This window comes from Pteropus medius, unplaced genomic scaffold (assembly GCF_902729225.1).
Source record: "Pteropus medius unplaced genomic scaffold, Ma_sr-lr_union100, whole genome shotgun sequence".
In the NCBI taxonomy this organism is placed as follows: Eukaryota; Metazoa; Chordata; class Mammalia; order Chiroptera; family Pteropodidae; genus Pteropus; species Pteropus medius.
In genome coordinates this window covers 4,322,198-4,333,628 of record NW_024349796.1, presented here as the reverse complement: position 1 = coordinate 4,333,628, position 11,431 = coordinate 4,322,198, and the positions used below count along the sequence as shown (strand labels likewise).

The 11,431-nt window shown below is 54.8% G+C and overlaps 1 protein-coding gene across 1 annotated transcript in view; it reads right to left on the bottom strand.

Annotated features, from left to right (window-relative positions):
- Window positions 1-3,967: 3,967 nt before the first annotated feature.
- KIF26B (kinesin family member 26B) overlaps window positions 3,968-11,431 on the bottom strand; it is a 385,762-nt gene continuing 378,298 nt past the window's right edge. The window contains 3 exon segments of the mRNA XM_039883253.1: window positions 3,968-8,359; window positions 10,262-10,412; window positions 10,965-11,167. Of these exon segments, the coding sequence (XP_039739187.1) occupies window positions 8,211-8,359; window positions 10,262-10,412; window positions 10,965-11,167 (503 nt within the window). The 3' untranslated portion in view covers window positions 3,968-8,210.

Here is an 11,431-nt window from a genome sequence, read left to right as displayed (position 1 = left end):
GCCTGGGGCAGTTCCTCTTCCTCAGCACGGGGGCCCCATGGCTAGGCCTGCCTGGGGGGCTCCACTGCAGCAGAAATGAAGTGACTTTAGGGTGACCTATACTTGTCCTCTCTTTTTCCCTCACCCTCCCCGCCCCCACCCTCGCCCCAGCCTCTGGCCTGAGAAGACCCTTCTGGTGGCAAGGCCTGGCCACTGGCCCCTCTTAGAGGAAAGGAGCACAGTTTGGGGAGTGATGGGCGAAGCCTTCACCCTACATTGAGGGGGAGTGCGTTTGCCTGTGAATAATGGGGATTTTGTTCGTCAGCCAGTCTTGCCTGAAGTCTGTTTTATTGATCAGCAGCCAGCGGTATCTGGGACAAAGTAATTTCTCAGTAAAGGTTTGTTCGGTGATTGCTTTGTAAACATCGACTAGGAATCCGAGGGCTTGATCAGGACCCCTTTTCATCTCTGGGAGAGAAACGTACGTTAGGAGGCCTGAGACCCAAGGTGGTGCCCAGGGGTCGGGAGGTCAAGGCTATGTGTATAATAAACCAAGAGCGTGGGTTCGACCCGGTGCGGGCCTGGCGGCCTTGCTCCGCCGTGACTTAGGGACTTAATCCCAACTGGGCGCTGGCAAATGCAGACCTTGGGTCCTTTCGTTAAGGGAACCTGGCGTTTCATCAGACTCCTGCACAGGTTTTATCTGTTTCTTCTTCTTCTCTCAGAGGTGATTCATTCATTCATTCATTCATTCATTCATTCGACTAATATTGTTTGAGGGTCCGCTATGTTCCAGGCTCCATTCTAGATGCTGGGGATACAGAAGAACGAGAGACACCCGCGGGTGCCAGGAGCACCCCGGCCGCTGACAGGCCGATGTGTTTACACTCCAAGTTCCCCGCATGTTTATAAGGGTTTTCTAGAAACAAAGCCTTCAACAGCAAGGACAAGAGGAAGCGTCAGACGCTGCCGGCCCGAAATGCACAGGAGGCATTTCTTTCATGTGGGTGCAGGGACAGCCGATCTGCTATGACTGGAAGACGGTGTCACCTGGCTTTGCTTTCTATGTCCTTCCGGTGCCCAGGAGCATCTGGGAATGTGCTGGGTGCCACGGTGGACAGAGTGTTAACGTCTCCCCAGAGGCGAAAACACAGGATTGAAAGGATGAAAAGAACAAAATGTTAATAAGTTTGAGAGTTTAATGCTTTGAGAGACAAATACAACTAAGATTGTATATTTGGGCAGTTTTTCGCTAAGGGAGGAGCGAGGGGGGTACACCCAATTCCGGATGCTGCCCTTCTGGTCCCTCTTCTCACGGGGGGCATGGCCGGGGTTAGGCAGCACCTCCGCCTGCTCTTATGCTGAAGCTATTATTCCTAGGAGACGCTCATGGCTTACGGCTTCGTAAGCACTTGTGGCTCCTGCTGGAGTGGCCCAAGCTCTGGTGTGGGATCGCTTTGCTTTCTTACCTGTGTGCCCAGTTACAGCTGAGACAGCGCCATGGCAATGAGGGGCCACGTGTCCAGGCCCCAGCGACCTGCAGTGACTGAAAATGCCCCAGAGACCGTGGACCGAGGAAGAGCCACTAGGCCAACAAAAATATCCTCATAGCGACACCAAGTTTGTCCACTGCTTCCACGTGTGCCCTCCAGCCCAGCGCCCGACTGCGGCTTCGCCAGGGCCCCCAACTCCCCCCACCCCTGGCCGAGCTTCTGAACTTGGAGGCCGGCCCCGCAGTGGGACGAGACCGGCCTCATCTAAGAAGTCCCTAGGGGTCTGGAAAGAGGACCTCGGGCACCTCTTCTCTCTCAGCTTTGAACTGTCCTCACCCCCCACCGCTCGCTCACAGGCAGATAAATCGGATGAAGAGGAATTCACAAGTCTGAGTACAATAAAAGTGAACATTTAATGCCACCATAGTCTGATTCTTTTTAAACACCAGATTCTCTTTTGACAACATTTTACACCTCATATGCCAGCAAACAATGTCTTCACACTGGAAATGGCACACAGCTTAATGGATTCATGTCACCAGTTTGTGAGAACCATCACTTTCCTTTCTAGACTGTTCTCCAGGTAACCTGTTCATATGTATCATGATCAAGCCGACAGCTAACTTTTATATAGCTATGTAAAGGCCCAGACACAAAACCCAGCCTGTTTGCAAATAGGCTGGCGGGACCTGCCCATGTACAGAAAAGTTGCATTTCTGACATTAACAAATGAACTTTATTAAGAAATTTTAACAGCAAACACTTGTAAGCCAAGAACTTAATTTTCAAAATGGCACCAATCTTTTATCCAGTTAAACAGTGAATTTCCAACCATGACGTTAAATACTATCATTTAATTTTAAAACAGGATTTCATGAACTCGTTTGTGAATTTCCTGTTTCTGACACACAAAAAAAATGCACTTGGGCAGATCCGGTCTCCGATTTTCAAATGGGCCCATTTCTACAGATAAGCATATTTATATATACATACATACATTACTGGAGCTGAAGGAACCACAAAGCACAGTGTCCTCACGTTACAGATTCGAAAACGGAGTTCTAGAGATGTTCGGTAACACATCCGGGGCCACAGGACTATTGTCAACACTGGAATGAGAACTCAGGTGCTCTGTCCTGTGCCCTTCCGCCACGTCACAGACCTTCTGTACACATGCGCCGTGTCCGCCCTCGTGCACGCCCACGTCAGCACGGAGGTGTGATGCGTGTTCACCTGCACACACACACTGGTGCAACGGCTCCTCGTGGGAAGAATCCGAGATGCCGGACTCGCGTCCCAGCATCTGCGAACCCCTCCGTGCACGTGGGCCGGTCTATTGACTTCAGTGTCTTCCTCCAGGAACGGTTATCCCCAGCTTCTGCACCGAGCTCTAATGTCTTCAAAGCACTTCCCATCGGCTATACCATGTTTTCTTTACGCCTTCCCAGAAGGGCAGCTACCGTGACCCCACATCTTCCTCTGGGGAGCCCGAGGCCCCACAGAGTGGAGCGACTTGCCCGAGGTTGCATAGCGAGTGCGGAAACCAGGCCGGCACCCCGTTTCCTCCCTCCCGGCTCAAGGCTTTCCTCGTAGGCTTAGCTGCCTCTCAAATGAGACTACGGACCCCAGGCCCTCCCCGCGCTAGAGATCCAGTGAGGGGACCAGGTGCCTTAGGCACCAGGGGCTGTAAGACTCACTGAAGTGCTTTGGTTTCTCCAGAAAAAAAAAAAAAAATCAGGTGCTCGGTCTGTCCAGGGTAAGGAACTGTAGTTGCTTTTCCAAACCCCTGCAGGAGCACCGGGCGGGGTGGGGGGATCTTAAGGAAATGTAGGAACCTCAGGCTGTTCTGTTCGCACTTTCTCCGATTTGAGCGCTGCATCCGCAGGCAGAGGCTGGACCCCTCTTCTAGCCGCGAAGGCCGACTTCCAAGCCCGTCTCCATCCGATTCAAAATGAAGGACCCTTTCCCCCTTCAGCTACTTACTATAGAGACAGCTTAGTTTTTGAACTAAGCCCTATACTTTGAGGACTGTTCTCCTGATTTATCCATCTTGCCTCCCCAGACTATGTCCCCACTGACAGACTTCACAAGAGCGAGAGAAAGAAACAGCCACAGACAGAGCCACCGAATGTTCACGCGGACGCATTCCCTGGGACAGCCACTCCCGACGGTGACGGAAAAACTACGAAACACAAGCAGCATTGTAAAACGGCATCTCGAGTTCACGAATAAATCATAACATTCGTAAATCGAACGTGTGACAATGCGAGATGTTGGTTAATAGTACGATGGATGGAAAAAAATGACCCCTTTTTAGTTTTGAAGGTAATTCTGGGTCTACATAAGAAGAGACACGTGCAGGCCAGTATTTCAGCCGCCTCCAGCATCATGCTCCAGTCACCGCTGTGACGTCACCTCCGGTTCTGAGTAGGGCCACCCAAAAGCAGAACATGTTTCTTCAGGGATAAACTAGCTTCTAAGAATTTTCAAAAGACTTTTTTTGAGACGAGCTGGAGTTATAAGAGCTTCTCCTGGATCGGAACTATGCTTTTATCTGGAAACGATAAGCAGTTTATAATAGGAAAAAAATATTTTGTCAGGAAGGTCGCTAAGTGACACAATTTGAGTTTTTACCCACGGATGTTGACAGATATTTGCTGGAGAAGGAGGAAACCAATATCATAATCCAAAGGACACGGGCGGTGGGATGGAAGTGTCCCCGTCGTGGGCCACCCTGCAGGCAGGCTCCAGGGACAGTGGGAACAGCCGGTTCATTCAGCGTTCACTGGTCACCAACTGTACTTTTAATCTGTTTCTTACTGGCCTGGTTTCAGGGTTTAAACACATTGCCTTTCTAAGTGAGAAAATACTTCAGTATATGCTCGGAGTGGGCCCTGCTCCAGCACGAAAGAACAAGTAAATTTGTGAATCGTTCTGGACTCAATTTTGAAATTAACTCATCTTTAGTAATTTCTCTTATGGCCTAAAACCCTTTTTAGAATAAGGAATTTAAAAACATTTGCCGCATCACTACTTCGGAAGCCTTGGGCTGCGGAGCCGGGCGGCCGACGGCCCGGGCAGCGTGAGTTCTGTGGGCTCGTGCAGGCCTCGCCTCCTAGCTCAGGGCTGGGCATCTGTAAGAGCTACGGATGAACCAGAACTCACACTGAGCATTCGAATCGAAGCCCGAAGAAGGGCTTCTTGCTCAACACGAGGGAAATCTGAGAACCAGCAGAAGGCCTGTGTGTGGGTGTCACACGTTTCGAACTGCTGTCCGGATGGTTCCTTGTGGTTACAATGAAGCCACTGCCACCTTCCGTGAGCACAGACTTCAAGGTTGAGGCTAACTGATGGCAAACCGGGCCGGACTCCTGCCTGCCGTGTCCCCCACTCTGGGCTGCATGGCTTTGTAATCCCAGCTTCTACCCGCCTCCACCCAGCTTGGGGTCCCTTCTGTGACCCCCAGCTGTGCCAGCACAGACCGAGCCCCGCACTGACATCTCGAGTTCCCCATGTTCAGAATAGTGATTAGAGGTGAAACGACAGTCGGGGTTCCGATTTCCAATCTGGGGGAGAGGAAACTCAGCGTCGGCACCCCCGTGACACACGCAGAGGGAGTTCAAGGGCGAGGTCAAAGGGTGCAGCTCTCAGCGGGGACTGAAGCCCCAGGAGGAAGCTAACCGCGCCCCCCGCGGCATGAAACGCTGTCAAGACGGATTTGCTCCCGGGGAACGAACGATGTCACCGACTCCTGTTTTGGGATCTGAATTTCGTTCTGCTGCTGATGCTTCTGCCTCCTGTGAAACGGCAGATTTCGGACAATCCAGGCTTCCGTGTCTGAATGGTAATTTCAAATTAACATTTTCCTCATCCTTTCATTTGCAGATTATGAAATGAAAACGGGTTCTGTCACATTCCCTTTGCCTTCTGTCGCCAAAACCGAAAGCAGACCCGGGCCCGCCTCCCTCTGGTCACTGCGGGAGGCCGAAGTCTTCAGCTGCAGAGAAGGTTTCAGAAGAGTCGGCTGCGACTTCTGTGTGGTTAAGGCACAAGTAGAACCAGGGACGAGCACATGATGGAACAAAATTCATGCTTTTTCCACACAGTTAATCAGTAACTGGTACGTTAAGATGTTTGCCGTTTACTTAGGTTTAAAAACGGAGAAGTGCGTGCCACAGTGGACGACCTCCACGCCGAGCTGGCATCCCGCACGACGCTCGCCCGGGCGCCGTGGGGGCACCGAGCCGACTCGGTAAAATGCCGCCAGGCTCCATGCGACCCTTTTGTTATCTCATCAAATTGCTACCAATGGGAAAAAGCCGGTTTAGGCAGGAGAGGAGGTGAGGCTGCTGCCCTAGGAAAGATTCTACTGACGGATTTTAAATCTCTGTAGAGGTTTCCGCTTAATGTCGCTCCAGAAAAGGCACCAGGGCCCCGCCCTGGCCTGCTAAGGAAGTCAGCCCAGCGGGGTGACCTCAGGGCTAGGGAAGACGTGCCAGAGGCCAAAGCTGAGTATACTCATTGCTCATCAAGTGAATTCTTTCCCACAAAGACTAGCAGACTCACCTTTGACCACCCCCAAATTAAAGCAGTAATAGATGTATATTTCAGACCAACGACCAAATGGGATGCCGAATGAAGAACTCGAACTCAAAAGACTGGGACCTCAAAATTTTGCTGTTGAACAAGTCTGTTCAATGAGCCAGGGGTGTACGAGAGCCTTGGCCGGTCCTGCAGTATGGGGTTCAGGTTGAAGAAGTGGGGAGGCCCTGCTCCCCAAAGAGACAGTCACACTTGTGAAACGTAGAGCGGGAAGCAGTCCATTCTGGAGTCACCTGTCGCCATGTTCAGCCTGTTCAGCTGCTGGATGTGAGCATGTCCTCTGCACAGGAGCTGGCTCTTCCAGAGGCAAAGCTGGGCTTGTCATCCACGGAGCCTCCCGCCTCTGGGGCCGCCTTCCCTCTGTGCCTGGTCTGACCAGGAAAGGGTCAGGTACCGTGACACTCACGGCACTTCGGTTCTTATTGACTGAGTTCGGCTGGGCCACCTGTGTCCAGAGGTGCATCAACAAGGAATCGCAAAGGTTCGTCTTCCTTGGCAAGTCCTGGGGCTGAGGAGCTGGTCGGCAGGGACCGCCGCGCCTGGAACGAGGCTCGTGAGACACACGAACGGGACTGTGTAAAACCCCGAGCACCTCCGTCACCAGGTGGGCTTCGGGGGCCTGGGAGAGACCCCGCCCCGGAAGCCAGAGGACACCCCTGTGGCTCCACAGCTGGTACGGGCCAATCCCTCCACCTCTCTGCCTCAGGCGTCCATCTCTAAACCGGGTGTAATCATCCCTCAGGGAAGCGTGGCGGGCATGAACACCTCAGTTTGAGAATGAGGTTCAGAGTCCCTGGCGGCCAGGCCCTGTACACCGCGTGCATGGAGCTGCGCCCGCCCCCGCAGAGCTGTGTGGTGTGTGGCCGGGAGCCTCAGGGGCCGAGGTTGGCAGACGAGCCCGGCCCTTTCCTGGGATGGAGGCTTTGGGACGCAGGAGAAGCGGAACTCGTCACATCTCAGTAGCACGCCAGCCAACAGAACACATGTACAGCCCCAACCTCCCCCCTCATCCTGAACCAACGTGGTGGCGTCTCTGAGCCCGAGGAAGGGTCCCCTGCTCTAACAAAGTCACGAAGCCAGAGAACAAACATTATGGCTCTAGTGAACTGGTTCAAGCTTTCAATCCAGAGTCTTTGGAATAAAAATGAACATGAAAAATGCTTCACGGCCGCGAAAGCCCTGGATTGGTGGGGAAAGGAACCAACCAGTACGAGAGTCGGGACTCGGAGGGGACACTGTGCATGAAACAAGCGCCCCACGCGAAGGGCACGTGGGGCCCAGGTCAGACAGGCGCCTTTCCCCGCAAGGAGGCAGCCCCTCTCTCCTTTCCTGGGCTCTCGAGCTCACGTGCACCTGCTCCAGGATCGACCTTCTGATGCTGCGCGGTGCCACTCGCGAGAGGTGACATCGAGCGCCACCTGCTGCTCCAGCCTTCCCCGGAAACACGCTGGCTTGTGTCCGCCAAGTCTCCATGTTCTGTTTGAGTGGCCTTACCAGAAGAACCATACAAGACAGCTAACATTTATTCATATGCAATACTGATTAGGAAATAGCTCTACAAACACCACTTCCTTCCAAACAGAGAGTCAGAAATAGGATAAAACACCAAGAGAAAACGAGCCGGAAATACATTTCAAAAATGTGTCTGATTTTCGTTTGTGTTTGTTTTGTTGTTTGCATCTTGACTAGCACCATCTGTACACGAGAAAGTATGAACATAAATGTTTGGATAATAACAAAGATTTGCAAGGCACTTAATCAGTCATTCTGGGTAATTTTCGTTGTTTCGTCTTGGCTTCCAACGGCAATCCACGTCACCCTCGCCCTTTCTCGCGAAACCAGGAGGAGAGCGAGGGCCCCTTCTGCCAGCAGTTCCTATGTACACACAAGTTCTCGAAAGTTCCTCAAAGTGCTTATCCAGTCTCGTGGGGCGTCTCCATCCCGTGGGTCTTCCATCATTTCCTCCTCCCGTGCGTGTTCGGGGTTTGCACCTTTCCTACAGAAAACAAAAGAAAAACCTCCTTCCGCTCAACGTCACTCCAGACTTGCCACCAACCTTCATCCGCTTTCTGCGATCTCTGAGTGCCGCCGGCACCGGGGGCCGGGAGGGCGAGGGGCCTGGCGGGCCGGCCGTCTTCACCGGCGCCTGGAGGTGATGTCGAAGCAGGTGATCATCATGAGGTGGGCCTTGCAGAAGTTGACCCGGCTCTCCAGGCGCTCTGTCACGCACTCGAGCGCCTCCAGGTACTCCAGGGAATCCAGCTCCCACACCTGCTCCAGGTCGACTGCAAAGAGGCAGAAGCGGATGGGGACGTGAGCACGCGGGGAAGGAGACCCCCTGACCGTGTGGCCTCAGGGACCGAGCCGGCCGCGCCCGCACCCGCCCCGCTGTGGGAGGTCTGGGGCAGCACTGCTTTATTTACTGTACAGTGGAGAGCCGGGGCGAACCCCTTCCTTTGAGGGGGTCTCACCTGGACGGCGTCTACACCTCTGCTTACTACATCGCGCGTGTTCGCCTCCGGTCAGCCCCGCACTAGCGATGGAGCTGCCTCTCTGAGCAGGCCGCGCGACGCGGCCCTGTCCAGTGTCACAGACTCACTGGGCATTCGGGAAATACGATGATGATAAAACCTATGTTAATGATTCCGGTTCCTCGCACTCGGAAGACACGCCGAGATTTATGACCCGGCCGCTCTCTCTAGCAGCCATGCCCGCACAGAGCGAAAAGTGAGTTTCCTTGGATTCTGAACAGCAGCCGCCCAGGGCCACCCCCTCCGGCCCCAGGCCCCCTATTCTGTCCGGGGCTGACTGGGAAGAGGGGTGGGGCTGCCTGGCCCCGGCTCCAGGGCTGGGGGCCCAGCGTGGGGACAACAGGCGTGGACCACAGCCGGGAGTGAGGGGTGGGGTGGGCTGGAGACCGAGGCGGGAGACACGCATTTGACTCCCCGGGGGGGCAGCACAGCCAGGGCTCTGAGAGGCTCGGCTTCTCACTGCGGTCCCACAGCTAGTCTGTGGGAAAGCTGGCATCCAAACGGGTCTGCATGACCGGTCCCGGCCACTAGCGGTACAACGCGACATGACAGGCTGCGTCAAAGATGGTCACCGAGCTGTCCTGCTGTGCTGTCTCATTTGATTCTCCTAAGAACCCAGCGAGGCACTCAGGGGGGTGTTGTCACCCCATCCTTATGCAAAAGGAGCCACGGGAAGACAGACTTCTACAGGAGGCAGGGCCCGGCCAGGGAGCCGACCAAGCCTGTCGCTTTCTCCCTCACCCAGTGGCATTTTACCTGATGTCTCCTAAACCTGAGCCCCCAGGCCTCACCTGCCGTGCTCCCCACCCCCAGCCAGGGAACACTGGCGAGAAGGCAGGGGACAGTCGTGGGGGACAGTCGTGGAGAGGGAGGTGCAGGGGGCCCGAGGGGCGGGAGAGCGAGCCGGCCAGTGCTGGACAGGAAAGGGAGGACAGGGAATTTAATGGCAGCCATGCACTGTATTCCACATGCGAGGGCTTCCCGCATCGGGTCCCATATCAGTGTAATAGCTGGGACCAGATTTGAGCTTTATATTGTGGTAAATGGAATGCGTAGGAACAAATAAATAAGAGACAATTGAATTCGTCTTTCGGAGACAGCAAAATTGTCCTGAATTGTTGTTAGATGGTTACTGTCATCCTGGGCTTTCTATTAAATGGAAATAACACTACGGATGTTATTTTTTCACTCAAAAATGTCTTTCTTGCTTTCTGAATCCTCCATGAGGCTTTCCTAAGATTGCACCTTCTACCCTATTAAGAGCTCTATAAATTCTTGTCTATTTCAGGCTAGATATGCAATGTGATTTTGTGGCCTCAGAGCAGATTTGTAATACAGCCTTCACGTCTGGGTGATCTTCTGCCACATGCAGGGGGAAAAATCTCATTTGCAGGTGCTCTGGACTGAGACACGTAAGAAATAATCTCGCGAGAGCAATACTCACCACCCCTTTGCTGCCCCCACCAGTCCCGTCTATCCCCCAGAGAGTGGGACTGCACGCTCAGGGTGCCCGTCTCCGTCCGATGGGCATCAGAGGCCCCCGGAATCGGACACAGATGCTGTCCATCTGTGTCCGTCTCCCCCTGGCTTGTGCACCAGACTGTGTAGCCGGTGAACCCGGCGGTTGCAGCGATGGACATGAACCACGGGCCTTACATTCGCTGAGCCATTTGTTGGGGTCCAGCATCAGGTACTGTTTGGTTGTCTCCAGCTCCTTCATCAGCCACTCGTACTTGGCCCGGACCTCGGCGATCCTCTGCTGGCGGTGCTCCAGAATTTTCAGTTTCGCGTTGAAGCACATGACCTCCTGGCAGGCAGACGAGAAGGACGTGTCGATGGTGGAGAGAAGGTGAAAAGAACCTTCAACTCCAGTCCAGCTGAGGCGACCACTCCTGGAGCGCACTGCTTATGCGCATCGTCAGTGGGACTGGAGCTGGTGGCTGGGAAATCTGGGAGGGGCCTGGGCGCTGCCAGCCCAATTTCAGTCCTGACAGAGTCAGCTGGGCGGGCAACCCAGCCACGGGTGAGACTATCACAGGTGCTTCTTAAATGGGAAGACACCTGGCGTTCCAGGACGGAGCTAGAAGAGTCCCCCCCACCTCCCACCGGCCTCTGAGCCCAGAAGACGGGTTCGGTAGAAAACGCGGGAGCCTCCAGGGTCCTGGCAAAAGTCCCTGCTCTGGGACACAGCCACTGCCCCCACCCACACCAGGAGCCTGCCGGGGACTGCCTGGCCTGGGCTCCCCGCCCCAGGGACCCGCCGGGGAACCGGGACCCGCGGCGGGAGGGGACGGGACCCGTGGGGAGGACGGGACTCATGGGGGCTGTCACCGCCACTGTGTGAGAGGAGGTGGCTCACCTTGCCGCTGCCCCCTCGGCGCCGCTGCAGCCGCTCCACGTCATCGATCTCGTAGACTTTAATCTCAAAAGGCTCCCCGAGGCCCCTCTGGGTGCTGCGCAAGGGGCCGTCCACCCAGCGCGCGCCGGCGCTGCTGGCGGGCTTCCTCGCCGGGGACGGCGTGTCGAGGGACAGCGCGGGGATGAGCCTCCGCCTCTGAGAACCTAAGCGGGGGGCGGGGGGAAGCCCGAAGTTAATCTTTTTGAATTTCCATTTTCAAAAAATATTTTCTTCTGATGCAAGCGGCTGCGGCAGGCGCCCGGGGATTCGAAACGCTCCACCCCGCCCCCCGCCACGCACCTCGGTGTCAGTTTCCCTTAAAGTGGCCTTCGGGCCTCGCCTCCAGCAGCGCAGGCTGGCCCTGCCTCCCCTGAGAACCACCTCCGGCCTCCACCTGTGAAACGCACACACGCGCACACGCACACACA